Source organism: Phytophthora sojae (assembly GCF_000149755.1).
Source record: "Phytophthora sojae unplaced genomic scaffold PHYSOscaffold_4, whole genome shotgun sequence".
Taxonomy (NCBI): Eukaryota; Oomycota; class Peronosporomycetes; order Peronosporales; family Peronosporaceae; genus Phytophthora; species Phytophthora sojae.
In genome coordinates, this window is record NW_009258118.1 from 2854585 (window position 1) to 2872583 (window position 17999).

The 17999-nt window shown below is 52.6% G+C and overlaps 5 protein-coding genes across 5 annotated transcripts; 3 read left to right on the forward strand and 2 right to left on the reverse strand.

Moving 5' to 3' along the window:
• Positions 1-6: 6 nt before the first annotated feature.
• Positions 7-1157, forward strand: PHYSODRAFT_560086 (hypothetical protein; the record flags this gene model as incomplete). The annotated part of the gene is made up of 4 exons (XM_009528184.1): positions 7-414; positions 483-608; positions 697-901; positions 943-1157. Exons 1-4 carry the CDS (start codon positions 46-48, stop codon positions 1155-1157), a joined length of 915 nt encoding a protein of 304 aa, XP_009526479.1. The 5' UTR covers positions 7-45.
• Positions 1158-5668: 4511 nt separating this feature from the next.
• PHYSODRAFT_462936 (hypothetical protein) lies at positions 5669-6109 on the forward strand (the record flags this gene model as incomplete). The annotated part of the gene is made up of 1 exon (XM_009528185.1): positions 5669-6109. A coding segment is annotated over one exon (441 nt), but the record flags the coding sequence as incomplete, so codon positions are not given.
• A 2025-nt stretch (positions 6110-8134) lies between these two features.
• PHYSODRAFT_499348 (hypothetical protein) lies at positions 8135-8722 on the reverse strand (the record flags this gene model as incomplete). The annotated part of the gene is made up of 2 exons (XM_009528186.1): positions 8135-8602; positions 8678-8722. 2 exons carry the CDS (start codon positions 8720-8722, stop codon positions 8135-8137), a joined length of 513 nt encoding a protein of 170 aa, XP_009526481.1.
• A 286-nt stretch (positions 8723-9008) lies between these two features.
• PHYSODRAFT_500802 (hypothetical protein) lies at positions 9009-10189 on the reverse strand (the record flags this gene model as incomplete). The annotated part of the gene is made up of 3 exons (XM_009528187.1): positions 9009-9359; positions 9425-9811; positions 9905-10189. The coding sequence occupies 3 exons, from the start codon at positions 10187-10189 to the stop codon at positions 9009-9011; spliced, it is 1023 nt and encodes a 340-aa protein (XP_009526482.1).
• Positions 10190-15023: 4834 nt separating this feature from the next.
• On the forward strand, positions 15024-16331 carry PHYSODRAFT_331399 (hypothetical protein; the record flags this gene model as incomplete). The annotated part of the gene is made up of 3 exons (XM_009528188.1): positions 15024-15162; positions 15227-15854; positions 15905-16331. 3 exons carry the CDS (start codon positions 15024-15026, stop codon positions 16329-16331), a joined length of 1194 nt encoding a protein of 397 aa, XP_009526483.1.
• Between the last annotated feature and the right edge of the window lie 1668 nt (positions 16332-17999).

Here is a 17999-nt window from a genome sequence, read left to right on the forward strand (position 1 = left end):
GAGCGTCGGCGTCGTGCGTCGACGGACACAGTACAGTTCACTAAGATGGTGACTAAGTCCAAGAACCCCATGGTGGCCACGACGGCGGGCGCCATCGCCGGCGGCATCGAGACGCTCACCATTTGGCCCATGGAGATGATCAAAACCAACCTGCAGTTGGGCACCATGCGCGCGCAGTACACGGGGATGATCGGCGGCTTCCGCTACCACGTGCAGACCGACGGTGTCGGATCACTGTACCGGGGACTGGCACCGGTGCTCGTAGGCTCCATCCCTAAGGCCGGTATCCGCTTCGGAGCCTTCGACTTCATTAAGCGGAGGCTAGCGGACGAGGACGGCAAGACGTCAGCCGTGCGCAACCTCGCGGCTGGAATGATGGCCGGTGCCATCGAGGCCACATTCACCACGACACCGGTAGGTCAATGACAGCAGCAGTAGGTACGCGCCCGAGTCTTACAAACTTTTGTTGTGTGGCGATACAGATTGAGACGCTCAAGACCAAGCTCATTGGTGCCAATGCCGGTGTGTGGGAAGGAACGAAGATGATCCTCGCGAAGGAGGGCATTCGTGGTATTTATCAGGGGCTCTGGGCTACGATTCTCAAGCAGGTATGTAACAGTGACGGAGGAGATATCTCTCGTGGGTCCGATCGGTTAACGGAACGGTTGCTTTGTATTCGTGTACTTTGAACTGTAGTCAACCAACCAAGGCCTGCGCTTCATGTGGTTCAGCGAGTTCCAGAAGCGTATGAGCCCCGAGTTTCTGGAGCGTCATGAAATCATCCACGACGCGCAGAACATGACGGGCAGCCAGCGAGCGTCTCTAAGCCTCATCGGTGGCATGACGGCGGGAATCTTCAGTGTCTTCGGCAACAATCGTACGTGGGTCGCTGTGGATTCTGGTGCTAAGCTAACTGTTAACGGCTTGGGTTGTGCACAACAGCGTTTGACGTGGTGAAGACGCGGATGCAGGGTCTAGACGCACACAAGTACAAGAGCACCTTCGACTGTTTCCGCCAGATGCTGGTGCATGAAGGCGTGGGGTCATTTTACGCTGGTGTGGTGCCACGGCTAGGCCGCGTCATCCCCGGCCAAGGTGTTATCTTCATGTCGTACGACAGCATCACGATGGTCGTGTCCCGTTACATTGAGGGCTGAGTGGAGATACTCTCTCCTTTCAAGTGGACCGGGCCAGCCAGTCGATCGGCCACCAGTGCGGTCGCCAGTCGATTCGCGCGTCTACAACGATTCGTTGTCAGCGAACGACCGCGGTCCTGGGCGGTTCGAGCCTTCACAGAATTGGATACAAACACTAAAGCATTAGATTTCGTAGTCGATGAGTAATTATGCGTGAATTTACCGTCAGCAGGATGCTAGGTCAGTTCGGAACGGCGTGCTGTGCAATACTGCAACTAATTCGAGGCGTTGCTGTAGTTCGTCAAACTTACTGGCCGTGGCCTCAAGTGGATTCATGCATGTTCTTACCTGCTTCAGACGCCGACTGCTTCGAAAAACAAAGTTCTGGGTTTTACGTGTACGTCTGACAGTAGCTATGTACCCGTGTTTCAATTGCAACTTCTCATTCGCTTCGCGCTCACACCACGTGTATGCAAGCCGCTTCAAGTGCCAGGACTCGTATGTTTCCCGTCCGGGATCCGTCCAGGATTATAATATATATATATAGAAGGTCCCAGGTACTTGACCTGGTGGCGTATATTTAGGCCCTTATTTCGGAGCCTGCTGGAAGCTGGCACTTTGACGTCTAAGTGAGTTACCCTAAATTATTCCTAGTTGATCGGTTTCCCTTCCTGAGGTCGTGGTGAGGCGGTGGTTTTAGGGGATGCGGTTGCAGAGGTTAATCGGGAGTTCCATTAGGGGGGTGACTTAGGGGGTTCCAGGGGATGTAGTGATGGAGGTCGTCGGGGGTCGGAAAATAGACTTACGTGGCGTTTGTATCGGAATCGCTCCGGGCGAGACTCGAACCCTCAGTGGAACGCTTGATCTTCGTTGGCCTTACCCACAGGGACACTAGGGGCCCCTGGATTACAATATATATATATATATATATATACAAGTTACTGCAGTATAAGATTCATGCTCTTTCGTAAGACGATACTTAGCCCCAGAGAGCCTACCGTAAGACAAAGCGTCTTACGTTTTGCAATCAAACGCATTTTGGCTACATCTTGGTTTTAGTATACCAGTGGCTACATTGTATTTTGTCCGTCAAAACGTAAGACAGTTTGTCGGACAACAATTTGCACCATGCGATTGGCCAAAACTTTCAGAGGGTAGTGTCGTTGCGTGCGTTCCTCCGTTGAGCATGTAGGAACCCGAGGACAACCGCTTTGCTGTTTTTGAATTGCTCGTGCCACCTACAGTCGAGCCGACGAAATAAGGCGCTCACAAGCACGAACATGTAGTCGGTAGTGCGGCCCTACTGCCAACTACAATGTACACGCTTGTTTGAGAATGGTTAAGAAATAAATGCACCTGAACCATTAGCCCAGCTTGACAAACAAAACGTTCAGGGCTTTATAGTGAATTCTAGTTAATGCATAACCAAATAGAGCCCCTCTTCCTCCGGTAGTGCGGCCCACGAACCCTGTCGTGTCCTCTGAGGACGCCTCCGAGCGAAGCAGTGCACGACGAGCGCGCACACATGCTCCGCACCGAGGCGTTGTCGGAGGACGCGAGGGAGTAGACAATCAATACATTATGGGATCTTACCAAAGTCATGAAATGAACTGTTTTGTAGTAGCAACAAGGCAGCGTCAGTCAGTCTTGGTATTTGTATTTGTATTTGTATTTGTTGCGGTTTGCTTGGCTACCTTACTCCCGGAGGCGCACACTGCTGCAGCTCCACCTACGTCGGTAGTGGACACCACCGACCTCACCCGCGGCCACGTGTAGGTAAGCTGTTGGTGGTGTCGCAAACAAATAACTACAAAACGACGTGAGGGCCTCTAAGAGTCAAATGAGCGGCGAAACTTCTCGGGAATACATGAAAAATGCCAAAGCTAAAGTAATTGATCAGCCCGGCTGAAGGCGCTTACCAGTTTGCTCGGCCTGCTACTGTAGTACTAGGAAATCTAAACGATCTAAGCTCGCCGTGGTGTTTTAAATATGTAGAGGGAGTTTGTTGGTGTCGCAGCGCTCCTCCGCACAGTCCTATCGAACCGCCAATCATTACTACCACTACTATGCTGCGCCCGATATTAGTCAGGATACGAAGTGCAACGAAATGCATCAAAAAGAGTAGCGAAGAGGAACGCGGGCCTTCCTAGCAGAGCCTGCGAGCACTCTGCGCCTGGCAGTGCCAACAGAATTGCAAGTCGTACTATTCGCCAATCAAAACACTAGATTTGATTTGTCGTCAAACTAACTGTCTTACGAATGCTCGACACAAGTGATTGATCATAATACCACAGTGTAGTAATATGGTACGGGAACGACTTGCTTGGTGTGGGTCAAATTGAGATGTGGCTTGCAGGGATTTTGCCCTCTCATTTACAACTTTATATCGGACCCCAATTTATATAAATCGGAGCTGTAGGAGTCTGAAATAGGGATCGAACATTCAAAGCTAGTGAAATCCATAGTAAAGTCAAGTAATGGAGCCAAAACCCACACAAACTACGGTCATAAACATGGCGTATTTCTGAACTAGTAGTACCGTACTACGTTCCAGTGTAAGCTTAAGGCAGGCTGGCCTGCATGCACCCCTGATTGCAGTGGATTTGCTACTGCTGAACTGAGATAATCACTGCCCCTCAGAATTGCAACATTATAGCGGCCATTCGGGTACACTGCCTAAGTCTGACCTAGACTATTTTTGATTGAATGATTCATTGCTCTTAGACAATAAATAGTCTGACCTAGACTATATTTTTGCTAAGACTATTTATGAAGCAACACACACAAAAGAGTCTTACTCGGACTTTTCATCGGCCGGCTTACCTTTGAAGTGGTCGCGGTGTTTCGCGATAATATCTTGAAGATGCGGGTAGAGCTGTCCAACCGACCAGGTACCATCGATTCCAAGTGAAAGTCCACATCGAATTATCGCCTTGCGCGCATAGGATATGCCATTTTTAAGGTTGACGGCTTTCACCGCCTCTGCAGCAAGCTGGAGGAAGAACTTTTTCCCTGGATTTTGACCATGGGTAGCAGCGAAAACGTTCATAAAAAGTGTTCTAAAACTGCTCTAATTGTCCTAACGTATATTAACCTAATTAAGTAGAAATACCGGTAATTTATTCGGACGAGGGCGAGCGGATGCGAGCGCGAGGCTCACTCGATGCATTCACCGATAGCCAACACCCGCCGATCAGGGGGGGGGGGGTGCGCGAGCGAGCGGACGCGAGCGCTGCAACCCGATATTTTTTTTCTAGACACCGCACCTGGCCGAGCCGAGAACTTAGCGTAAGGCACGAGGGGGTGGGGCAGGCCGCGCAGCGGCGCTCCCCGAGCGAAGCGAGAGAGGGGCGGGCCCCCCGAAGTCCGTCGCTAAGTCCGCAGGTGAGAGCCAACGGGCGAGTGTCCGCCCCCTTAGAGTTTTTGGCCATGTTGCTGAGACCGTTCTTCCAGGAAGACTGGTCCCGAGTACTGACTGTTAACTGGGAAATGTGCCTACTAAAGTCAAGTTAATATTTTTTAGGAAAATTAGGACAGTTTAGTTCGGTTTTAGGAAGTTTTAACCAGCACCAGACCATGAGCCTTTCTTCCTGACTTTGTTTTGCCAATTGTCCTTGATCAATTCCAACTTCTTCTCATTCCACTTCGTTTTAACCACAAACAATAAAAACACTTGCAAAGGAGAAAAAAATGTAATGTGTGACTCGAACCGATAAGAGCCTTGCACCCTTACCCGCACGACACAGGAGAGACTAATTTTGAAGTTGAAGTGGTCAGACTAATTATGAATTCTACAATTTGACCAGTACAATAAATAGTCTGACCAAGACTATTTTCGAACATAGACTATTTCCGCACACAGACTTATTACCGTAGGCAGTATAGCTGCTAACAAATCGGAATGGCAATGCCATCAAATCGGGCCACTTTAACAAATCGGCCCCGATATATCGGACATATGAGGCGCTGATTTGCCAAAATCGCTGCAAGCCACAATATTCTTTGAAGTGTTGTTGGGTCAATCAGGGGCCGCAAAACAAGTCCTCAAGAAATGTGATTGTAGTTTTTACTTTACGAAAAAGTAGGAAATAGCACTGGTACCACTGGAAAGCTCCGATTTGCTGGGCTATTTCGTAGCTTGTAACCCATAAAAACAGGCACGGTGTGCTTAATGCAAAATCATATACAGGATGGACGTGCTGCCAATTCGGGCCGCTTCATATGAAACAGTTGGCGGGACCCCGGTGTCCCCCATCCGAAATAATCGGTATCGGCAATTATTTATTTTTATCAAGGGCAGCGTTGAAACGATCGAGGGTCTTACCATTTTCGCTTAAGCTTCGTAAGTAAATGGCACGACGCCGCGGAGGTGGCTCCCAGAGCCTCAGACCGATACGTAAAAGAAAAAAGCCTCTGATCGGAAGCAAGCAGCGTACAAGCGGGCCGTAGCCATCCTGGGGGAGGAGCGAGTTCAGCAGATCCGTCGGGACTGGGACTCATGGGACACAAGCTATGGCGGAAAAGAGTGACAGCAGTCGGAAGGTGTCGTGCTCCAGCTTCTACAATTAGGACTCTCGGAACGTGTGATTAGAGCGATCATACCGGTCGGTGGAAGTCGCGTAGCAAGACTAAGGAAGGTGCTAGAGGTTGGAATTGAGTCGTTGCTCACAAGGCGCGCAAAACTTACACCCTGGCACGCATTCACGGAGGACGATGTTGCTCGTCTCAAAGCGCATTGTACTACGTGGATATTGGAGGATGGGTTTCCGTGCGCCCACCGACACCCGCGGCAGTACTTCACTGAGCCCAAGCTGACGTGGAAGATTGTACACACTCGCTATGTGGACGATATCGCCCGAATCAACCCAGATGCCCACACACTAAGCTACTCCCGCTTCACCCAGTACAAGCGGTACTACTTTCCTGGTGTCCATCTAAAACGAACAGCGGAGGATGTCTGTGACTGCTGCGTTCTCCTAGATATTTTGCTTCAGCAGCCCAATATTTCCGAGGAAGAGCGCGAGGTTGTACTACTGGAAAAGAGAACTCACCTTAACGAAGCAATCGCTCAGCGGCGAAGCTAAGTACTTTTCTATCCCGAAAGAGTACCTGAGCTACTACCCCGATGTACCTGAGACGATCATGAACGCAGCTTCACCTTCTAGCGCGGCGGTTAACAAATCTACGTCTAAAACCTCAACGAAGCGGAATCCTGGCCGGCCTAAAAAGAAGAAGGCCGGCCTGAAATCTAACCAGCCATCTATCCTGCAGTTCTTTAGCTCGTCAACGAAGTAGGCGAACGGAGAGAAGGAGACTTGCTTTTCCTTTAGCTAACACATATTGTGCCTTTCACGTATTTTGGCGGGTGAGCTGTTAATTCAGGGGGAATTAGAGTCATAAAAGGGCGATCACCGCTTATTTAGTGCTAAGATTGTTCCCCTCCGCGATCAGCATTTGAGAGCCAATCGACGGAGATACGAGCGGATTGGCGGGTAGGGTACCGCCAATCACTCTGTTTCCGCCTAATGCAGGCTGGATTAGCTTATTCCGCCTTGACTCGGCCTCACCATCGCCGCTCCTAATTCGGCCACGGAGGGACGACCCGGAATTAACATGGGAATTAGCTAACTCGGGGCATAATTAAGGTCGATAAGGAATTAGAGTTATGCCACGGCAGAATAAGTGAAAGGCACAATACATTTTTCAATACATCTGATGATTTGATACCGTCGGTATCATACCGATATGTGATGAGACCCCGGGGTCCCGCCATCCTTCTCACATGTACCCGGCATTATACCGAAGTAAAGCGGCTGTGTGTTGCGCTTCCACGCTGTTAAGTTACGTACCGGCACAAACACGAAGAGAACGACTACGTGGTGGCCTCTCCCCGCGTCGGAATTGCGCCGTTGACGTGCTTTTCGGCACGAGCTCCGTGTTGTTCTGCGCTGCTGACGCGCTACGGTACTGACAGCACTCTTGTAGCCACAACCTCAAGCAAGGTTTTCCAACTCACGGGGTTGTCCGGAACCCGCAGAGCCCGTGCTACAGAGACAGAAGACGAATACCGTATAGCACTACGGTACATGTACCGTAACGCAAACTGCGTCTACATTCTGGACGCCTAGCGCGTGTACATGCACATGAATAGTACTGCATGGATTAACCAGCTACGAAAGTGCACTGCACGTGCGTCTGGTTAAGACTTTAGTCCTAAGTCCTATCCGTATTGGACCTACGGTAAAATGAGCCAGGACAAAAAAGGAGCCACATGACCCATACAAGAATCAAGATGTCGTTCAAACCAAGGGTTTCGCCCTTGTCAACCTTCAAGTGCACACGTAGCCATCGTCTCCATTAGGACTTCTAAAAACTTTAGATTAGGATTTTCCCGACTAAGTACGAAAGTCCTAACATGACTGTTTGAATTGAGGTAAAGGCGGCGTAACTACATTAATCGACCAGGTCCCAAACGCCGCTCCCAATGAGGAGAGCAAATCATAAGTGAGATTCCATATGACTTCAACAAAGTATGGACTGGTTTATCGGCTCCAAAGCCAAGAAAAACCTTAAGGTTTTATTTTTGGCCGGCTGCGCAGCCTTCTCCGCCTTCACACTTTCCGCCCCGCATCTCCAACACGACAGCGCGCTCCGAGCATGCCGCACGCCTCCCCCGCCGACCACCCCAGACCCGAGTGCCCCCAGGCGCGCCCCACGCGCCCCACGCAAGGACCCGTCGAAAGCAGCTACAAAACCCGGCAGGGCGGGTGTTATGCTGCCGGTTTTGATAGCTGTCGGCCAAGCACGAGGTCGTGCGCACTCGCTGACGGTATGTGAGCGTTTTTCTATTGTGTATGACTTTGTATCGGGACTGACGGGAATGCATACGCTGTGCGTAAGTTGTGGGATGGCGATGACGGGTGCATTTGCGCCTTGAATTCGATTATCCATGTTGTATGAATAGGAATATATTAAGCGTTAATACAAGCTGCGTGATCCTACGACTCCAAGTCTTTTTGCTTCCATTGGTGACTAGCTGGTGTGCAGCGGTCGACGATGCCACCGTTCGCTTTGGGGGTGATAAATGCTGAGCAGAGCGCGTCGTACGAAGAGCGGTGGTCAACGCGCAGCTTTCTCCAGCGCTTCCGTAGCGACCCCGCGGTTTTGGACCGGCATTTACCGTCGATACTCCCAAGCGCAGCGTTGACCTTCTTGTCCAAGTCTTCCGCTAGCATCCAGACACGCTGCTTCCACAGCCGATACGCGACGCCGTCCCGATCCAGTGGCGCCGTTGGTACGTTTACCTCTCGCCCTGCTGCTATGATCATGATGTTGACGCCTGCCTTGAGGTCAGCACGAACAAACTGTTGTTTCTTTTGGGTTGCCGTGTGCCACAGCTCCAGTGTGTACCAGTTGTAGAAGCAGCCAGCAAGAGAGTGCGCTTCAACGACGGTGTCAGTGCTCGCCTGCGGGGCCTGGCCAGCACAGCGACAAGGAGCAGGACCGTCAGCGCTGGTGGACTTGCTCTCGTGGACCGCGACGAGCTTCTGAAGTGTGCGCTGCATTGCTGCGATGGCCGATAGCATCTGGGTGACGGCTGCGGCAAGTATGGTGGTGTCTCCATTGCTGCGTTCACCCAGCTGTCCGAAGTTCTCCGTTTGCCAAGCCGCGCGAAGCTGCCGACCCCAACCAATGCACGTGTCCGGCGAGAGCCGAGCTCCCAGCGCTACGTTGGTTACGTCCAGACCTTCGTGGAAGCGGTACAGGTAATGCGATGTGAAGCCTGTGGCAGCCTGCTCCTGCTGGACTGCCGTCGCGACGTCGTCAAGATGGATGAGCAGGGACGCGAGCGCCGCATCCAGGACTAAGGCATCAACGTTGAGCGTGGTGTCCGTGAAGCTGCTGACGTTCTTGAAGAGCTGGCCGCGCAGGGTTAGCAGCTGGGCGTACTCGAGCGCAGGAAGAAGCTCGCTCAAGGTGGCAATCGTGGGCGTGACGCATGGCAGGTGCGGGTCTCGGTATCCAGCGAGGGCTCTGGTCCTCGCGTGTCGTGGTACCCACGTACGCGAACGCCTTCGTGAGCGAGTCCAGCAGCCAAGCTCCCCGGGTCGAGATCCACTGGATCGCAAGCTGCGGTGAGGCGTTTGCATACGCTGCGGAGCCGCGGCGCAAGGAGTGGCTGCTCAGCCCTGCGGTGAGCGTCGGGGGCAGCGGGGAAGAGGCCTGGGCTTGGCGCTCGTAGACCATGGTGATGACGCCGTTAATATACTTGGACACGTTGGTCTCACGCGCTTTGTTGGTGGCTCTCTCTCGTTCCTTGGTTCAGCTTTCTCTTCAAGGTTCTCCCAGTAAAGTATAGCTTCGTCGTGGCTGTAGGTCTTCTCCCCTGGCAAATCCGATGCCGCCGCGTGCGGCACTAGCGGGAACACATAGCTGGAAGGCTCCGACGCTCTGACGAACAGCATTCCGAGGCTGTGCAGCATACACTGCTCCCAGTGAGTCGCGGCCTTGTAAATTGAGATGCCTTGAACCACCGAAGTCTTGATTCGAGCTAGATGCAGAAAGAGCTCCCCCGATATCGCCATAGATAGCTGGCTCTTCCTAGCAAAACAAGTATCGATCGCTCGACCAAACGTGTGCCACATTAACGTTAGTACAGTAGCGTCATGCAAACTCTTATAACCTGAGCCAACCCCCTTAATCGCAGTTTCCTGCACCAGAACACGCAAGTCGCTGAGCGTGCAGCCTGGAGCTTCACCAGTCTGCACGCCAGCTAGCAAATTTCGCTCCTCAATAGTTGAACCCATTTTGTCGCGTATTTTCGCAATTCGCTTGCTGTCTGACAAGTACAGAGGGTACCGCTCTCGGAGCAGGTTCACAACTTGGGACATATAGCCCACATCAGTAGCCTTAGCAAGACGGCCTCCTCGAGCACTTGGCTTAGTTTGCAAGAAAATGGAGAAGGCGGTTAGCAAAGAGTAAAAGTTTTGACTTGGTAGAGCATCAGGAATAGACAGCGACTTCGCAATACTAGCAATTGACTCCTCATTCATGTTAGCAAGAGCTAAGAATTCGCTGAAGCACTTCATCGCCGCTGCCTCCTGCCCTGCTGTCCCTTGCGGGATGTCAAGCCCTCTCGGCGCCCGCTGCATCTTTTCAAATGGGAGAGGAGAGAAAGCAGACGAGTCACAGCCACCAACGATACAATCATGATTTGTATTGGGAATTTGCGGTCAAATATGAGTAATGCAACAATTACACTAAACTTTGTATTGGACATTATTCTAGCAAGACTGTAAATTCCCAAAATAATTGGGAAAATGTTGGGATACACACGAGTCGATCGTGATTGGCTAAATTCATTGAAGAACTTGTCCTGATTGGATAGATGCAATGACAGAGAAGCGCAAGGAATGCCAAGTTGGGAGAAAGCTTCCTTATCCTACAATAAGTACGGTCATGTATTGTGCCTTGCACACATTTTGCCGCCCCGATTTAACCGTCAAATCAAATTGGCTCACCAAATAAAAGTAACTGTGTAAAGCAGGCCAGCACCCATAAATCGATCCTCTTCGAATTTCTCGCGAGACTGAACGTGTGCACACACGTTCTAACGAGGAGCAGATACTATATCTGATGTGGAAAATCCCAGGCAATAGGCGCTAGATCGATCTCGATGTGGCGTAGCGGACCAAAGCTGAGCCAACAAATCAGGGCTGATGCACGGATTATGTGCTTGTTGTATTGTATTGTGAACGCGTTTCGCGGTCAGTCTCGCTACCGAAGTAAGGTCTTCTGCCAGTTTCGTGCCGTCCTTCGAACTTGCGGACTTGCTGTGGCATAACTTTTCATTGAATTGTCCATTCTGAAATCTGATTGCACCCGCTAAATCTGCGCGATTGGGCTGATTTTATGTACTTCACGCTGGTCCGTGTAAATTTTGCAGAACGTCTTGTTATTGTTTTGAAAAGCTTGTTGATTTGGAGTGAGCTGCCAGTTTCCTGCCTCTTTTTGATAGCATTTTTGTCCTAGGAGGCTCATCACCGGAAATTGCATGTGACGCTGGAAAAATCTACCAATAGACTACGAGAGTTTAACAAGGAGAAGATGCTAATTGGCTAAGACAAGGAACTGGTTGTAGGCACGCAGCTGCACCTTACCTTAGTTCAACATTCGCATGCGCCGGGTTATCTCTCTCTCTGTCGTACTCTCTGCCCTCGCCCACAGCCCGTCGTGTGGCACGTATGCAAGTAGCGCGTCAACGAGTGCTTTCCACCCCTTCCGGTCTTTCGCACAGAGGCGGAGAAGGTAGAGGTCACCCGGACGATAGGGTCTGGAGGTCTGCGTCGAGAACTAGCGTTAGTCGTCGTCTGCTTTGCCACCTGCCGTTGTTACTGGATCGAAAATAGGCATACATGAAGCGGTACGCAGGAATGCCCGCCGGTCTGCGCAGGATTTGGCCGAGGAGGTTCCATCGGCTGGGAAGAAGATGGTAGCGGAGTGGGTCGGTCCCGGTCCGGTCATAAAGCTTGTCGTTGGAGATCTTGTGCGGGTATTTCAGGCCGATCACTGTGCGTAGTTGTTGCCGATGAAAGCTCTCGAGGCCGAGCGAGTCAGAGCCCAGGTGCCAAAGTTGTATAGTAGGACCGGGAGCACGTAGCAGTTGTAGAGTCGGACGCGCGTTGCCTCAGATGTCTTCGATGGCCGAAGCCACAGCTTCCACATGCGGTGGAGTGCTGCAGTTGCGAGGGTTTTACGCCTGGAGATGTCTTCACAGTCGCCTAGGAGAGAACTCAGTTTGCGTGAGTTTCGCCACGTTTCTTCTTTTGCGCGCTCAATTCTGTTGATGCATCCAGTCGAACTACGGTGTACGTCGGTGTGTTCTGTCTTGGACGTGTTCATTTGAAGAGACCACTCTGCCAGAATGGACGGCGCTTGGGATTCGATCAAATGGGCGATTTCTTCGCTGCTGCAGATGAAGTCTGCGTCGTCGGCGTATACGATCATGTCGGCGAGAAGATCGTGGAGAACGTCGAGGCGGTCAGCTAAGTCTCGGAGAACTGCTTCTAGGTACACAACAAAGAGAACAGGGGAAAGTGAGTCACCTCGGGGAGTACCTGTGTTGCTCTCGAATGGTGTCAGCAGGTGGTTGTCGAGTCGGAGTGCGAGTCTGGTGTCGCGAAGTAGTAGTCGGATCAGCCGTAGTTCATCTTCGTCGACGATTTCTTCGAGTACGGAGAGTAGTTTATCGCGGTTGACAGTGTCAAAAGCACGTGAGAGGTCGATTCCAAGGATGTGGAACCTTTACTTGTATCGTTGAGTGCGTGCTGCTATCCACCTGTGAGCCCATACTGCTGCGACTGGGCCGAAACCCGCTTTGGTGCGGGGACAGGAAGCGTTCGACCTTCGGTGAGATTCGGTTCAGCACCACCAGCGAGATTGCTTTGCGGATGCTGTTAAGAAGTACAATGGGTCGGAGGCTGGCGCACTGACCAGCCGGCTTGTTTGGATTCGGAAGTCCAAGCAGGATTCCGTCGCCCAGGTGGATGTTATCTCCGGTGACGAAGCCTTGGTTGATGATGTCGGCGAGGGGTTGAGCTAGAACGGTTGAGCCGTACTTGAGCAGCTCGGCGGGTATGCTGTCGGGACCTGTTGCGCGTCTGTTGCGTAGGCGATTGAACGCTCGCCGGATCTCTTCGGCAGTGATCGGATGATTTAATGGTCTCTGGATGCCATCGTCGGTGACAGGAGTTGGGTAGGGTCGTTGAATTGGTCCTGGAAATGTCGTTTGATCCTGGATCCTGTTTCGTTGCGACTGAGGATGAATTGGCCTGTGGAGTCGCAAAGAGATGTTAGCGGTGAGCGCCGACGAAATAGGGCTCGGGTGACCTCGAACATTCGTGCGGATTCGCTCGACTGCTCAAGGTCTGTTAGCTTCTCGTCGATAAGTGCACTGCTGAGCATCTTGCTGCGTTCGCGTATCTGGTGCAGTAGTCTGCTGCGCTGTTTGCGGAGGTACGTGGCGTCCTTTGAATGGTCGTTGTAGATGAGTTGGCGTAGGCGGTGCTGTTCATGTGAGAGCCGCGCTAGCTCGGCGTCAACTACTTTGGCGTGATTGACGTGCGGCAAGTAGCCGATAGAGTCCGCTGCGGCTTGGATCGTCGTGTTCAGCGTGGCCGTCCAGCGCTGCTTCGTCGTCCCTTGTTGTGGCGGTAAATCGCCAACCATTGTAGCAAGTTGTTCTTGATAGTTGCGATGGGCTTGGCCATCGTGTACTAGCAGGTGCGTGGCGAGGCGGGTCTCTCGGTCGTTGAGCCATTGTCTGTGTTGCCGTCGTAGAGTTCGAAGCGCACGTAGATTGAAGTCGAGCGTGACCAGCTTGTGGTCCGAAGGGGTGAGCGTCCCGCCCCACGACTGCGCGTTGACGCACAGTCGTTTGTTTTGTTGGCTGCAGATAATGTAGTCGATCTGGTTGAAGATGCTGTGGTTTTCGAGCCGAAGCGTCCAGGTTGTTATGTTGCAGGCACGTTTCCTAAAAGCTGTGTTAGTCAGAAACAGGTGGTTAGCACCACAGGATGAAGCGAGGACGTGGCCGTCGCGATTCCGTCTGCCGCGTCCCCAGTCCCCGAGGAAGCTCTCTTCATCACGGCGTCGGCCGACTTTCGCGTTGAAGTCGCCAAGGATGAATGTCGTATCTCGCGATGGAAGTCGCGTGAATGAGGTGTTGAGGTCTGCGTAGAACTTGTCGATTTCGTCGAGGGGATAGTTACTGTGGGGCGAGTACACGTTGATGACGTTGGCACGCTGTGCTTTGGGAAGGCGGATCTGCAGGACGCCGACTCGGTCTGATTGGGACCAGAACCTGTACAAAAACTTACGGAGCGACTGCGAAGTCGATGCCATGGCGGGGGTTAGATGAGTAAATGGTACGTACCAGCCTTCTGCTCGCTTTGATAGGCGATGCGGGTTTCTTGGAGCGCCAAGATGTCGATCTTGTACGTCGATAGATCCGCGGGAAGGGTCTCATGTTGCCTACGCTGTGAGGTCAGGGATTGCACATTGAACGTACTTAGCCGGAGATAGGGCGTCGACTTCCTCGAGCGGCCTTGCTTGCATGCGGCTAGCGTCGACGGGAGCTGGGGTTGAGAGGGAGGGTTAGTAGGTCGTGCAGAGAGAGAGAGAGAGACCGGTGACAGACTGACAGACACTGCGGAGTGTCTGCCGAAAGCGTTGGGCTAGCATCAGGCTGGCCCTAGCTTCCCGAGAGGGCGTTACCCCAACTCGTCCAGGATTATGTGTTTGTTATAAAGTTAAAACGATCTCACTATATTAAATCGAGAAAACTTACTATGGAGCGGATATTTCGGTGCAAAGCACAATAGTAATTCTCGTTCGGAAAGATTGAGATCAAGGCAACGAATCCCCCAGCAGATGATTTTGGTCGTCTGTTACAGGTAAGTTACCTGAGGTAACCACAACCTGTGTCCATCCTGTGTCCATGTGCGAGTTGGGCTTGTTCCTGGTATCAACATGGAGCAAGGGGGACATCTACAGCACTAATAGGTGTGCATCTAGACAGCCCTTACGCTACACACTGCTGACCGCGGTCTTGCAGGATGAGTGTTTGGACTGTTCGTACATGCGTGAGCCTACCTCATTGAAGCAGAAGGCGTGGCGGATCATCATCCAATTTGTGGGGGCAAGTTCAGTAGAGGACATGCATTTGGCCCATCCGGAAGATCTGGGATTGGAGCAATCACAATATAACGGCGATCAATGAGCTCTTTGAAGAGCGCACTTGTTGCTGTGTAGTCCGGTGGATGAACGAGCGCCCCCTTGCGGCTTTGATTCCGGTCCCTCCTCGCTTTCATTGTCAATTTCTCCATCATGGCCACTCGTCAGTCCTCTCGATTTTCCTCGCGGCAGTTCCTGGTTCCGGCCGTCATTGCGCTGGCAGCATGCAGTTCGTCGGCATCGGCCCAACAGTACCCCATGGAACCTACCATGGCGCCCAGCGTCAACTTCGGTTATCCTGACAGCGGCACACCAGACGCTCCAGGCAACTCCACCTACCGCAACCTCCTTCCCAGACTACAACCAGGAAGAGCCTACCACTACGACCGCGCCCAGCGTCAACTTCGGATACCCTGACACTACACCAACGGTGACGGACACGCCGGAGCAGCAAACGATGGACAACCCCACTCAGGGAGCTACGGAGCCCCCGCAAACGCCTTCGGTTACCACTCCTACCGAGTCGAGCAACGGCGGCACTACTGGTTCACTCCCGACAACCCAAGGCTCATCAGATGAAACAAACGGCGGCACTAATCCGACTACGCAAGGATCCTCAAGTAACGTCGGAACCACTGGTTCGCTCCCGACGCAAGCCTCCACGGAGGGGTCCATCGCCCAAGCCCCGTCGACGGGCAACTCCAGCGGCGCCCACGCCACCTTTGGCGACGTCACGTCCGGCAGTGGCAAGTGCGTCGTTGGCAACCCGAACGCCTACATCTCGACCAAGGACGTGGAATGGGTCTGGACGCAGCGCATGAGCAAGTACGTGCCGGAGTTCAAGAACTACATCTTCGACCAGCTCGTGACCAACAAGGGCAAGCTGCCGTACTGCGTCCGCTGGGACAGCACCAATAAGCTGTCCAAGTCGGTGGCGTCCAAGTTCGAGGCCATGCTGAACCGGCAGTTCAAGGCCTGGAACGAGTGAAGATCGTGGGCTGGGCGACGCGCGATGCCTCGCTCTTCGACTGGAGCGACGACTCGCTCGGCACCATCTACTCGAGCGAGAAGGACGCGGACGGCGTGCCGCAGTGCCCCGAGGCCTGCTACAAGCACAAGGACTTCGCTGCCAGCGCCGACACGAGCGGCTGCAAGGGCAAGCCGTTCGGCATGTCGCTGTGGCCTACGCTGGGCCAGGGTGGCGGCGCCGGTGGCGACTGGGGGCAGCGCGTGGACGCGGAGAACATGTTGGCGAGCCTGGACCAGGAGCAGTTGACGATCGTGGCGCACGAAATCGACCATGGCTTCGGCCTCCCCGACTTCTACGAGACGACGGACCAGCCGAACGAGGACTTCCCGGTCTGCATCATGAAGGCCGGCTCTTCGCCGACGATCACCCCAGGCGATGGCTGGATGCTGAGGCGTGTGCTGGAGCACGTCAAGTCCCGCTACAAATTCTAGTGGTGATGGTGAAGACTCTATCATCGGTTAGTTCCGTTTTGATGTAAAGCAGAGAAGGAATTGCGTCGTTGTGAATACCGTATCAAGTATGTTTTGCAAAAACCATTTGGTTCGATTTCGATCGCAAAAATCTTCGCGAAAAATATATGTTTTCAGAAATTTACGCGAAATATATTTTGATAATACTAGGGGCTGGGATAGGAGGATTTTGGTATAATACTGTAAACCCCTTATTTTTATTTTTATTAATCACTTTTCTTACTACAAAGTCGTGCTGCGCACGAGGAAGCTCTGAAATTTCCAATGCAACGTTGGCATGGCTAGAAAGCTAGCTACATCGTGAGAGGCAGCAATGATTGCAAGCAGAATAGTGTAGGAGGGCAACAGAACACCAGAAAATAGTTATATTAACTAAGTATTCATGATACTACGTGTACTAGTAGTATGCACTAAGTCCTCGCGTTTGTCCGTCGTAGCCGACTCTACGGTGGCGGTGGCAGTGACGATAGTGTCATTCACTAGCGTGATGCTGAGCATCGTGGCGCAATAGTTCTCCGCGTGTGTTGATGGGGTTCTTGCGCAGCACCTCGAAGTCTTCTTGGGTGTGGATGTTGACTGTCTCAGGGTTCAGCGTCGACATGGGCGCTGTTCAGCTTGGGTGACGAGAGGAGCTCGAGCCCGACAGACTGTAGAGCAGCTCCAGATGGATCTCGTAGATATCGAGGACCTAGTAGAGCAGCGTGACGCCCGTGACGGCCAAGTGAGCTGCGTCATCTGGTTCCACTTGCCGATCTTCAACGAGCCGTCGAACTCAACGAGGTCACCGACGTAGTCCTGGCTCATGAAGATGGTGCTGACCGCGCCGTCATTGGGCTGTCAGGCCGTTGAGAACCCCATGGTGTTCGGTGCATTGCGACAGCCAAGGAAGATCGACAGAATGTTGAGCGGCAGCAGCACCGTGAGGATGTTTGTGTACGAGATCGTCTGCGGCTTCAAGTTGTACGTGTAGTAGGTGTCTTTGGTGGCGTAGCTGTAGTAGTTGTAGATGACGTTCAGCGTTTCGACCGACGTCGACGCGCTCTCCTCCTTAGCGTTTACCACCGAGAGACATCAGATGGATACATTCCTGAACCCGGACTTGAAGATACTACAGGAGAAGACCCGGTCGAGATATCCCTGCAGCATCTCGTCGTCCTGCTTCGTCGTGATGCTCCAACTTCGCGTCGTAGATCAAATCTACCGAGTCGCCGAAGAGGGGTCATCGTTTTGTAACGCGTTTAGCCCCACACGCTCGGGGTTGGTCGTGACCGTGCTGATGCGGTCTGGCCGAAAGTGTCAAAACGCCTGACACTGCGCCGGTGGGTGTCCGACTGACAGCCACACCTATTTTATTTAGGCAAACTAGTCGCGGTATCTGCTACCGTCTAACTACAATACACGTCTACCTGCCGTGCACGACTTGGGCTCCGTTCGTCACACCGTCTCTAGCCACTCGGGTGTACGCCCACTCGCGCCTACCCTACTCGTCGCAGCCGTCGAGAGACTCGGAAGCCGTATGCTCCCTATTCGTTGCCTTCGCCGTCGTCCACCGCGTGCAGTCAAACTTGACCCACAAGTTCCAATCTGCTTGCCTCTCGTCCTGCATGAACGTCGCTACGCAGTCCTCCC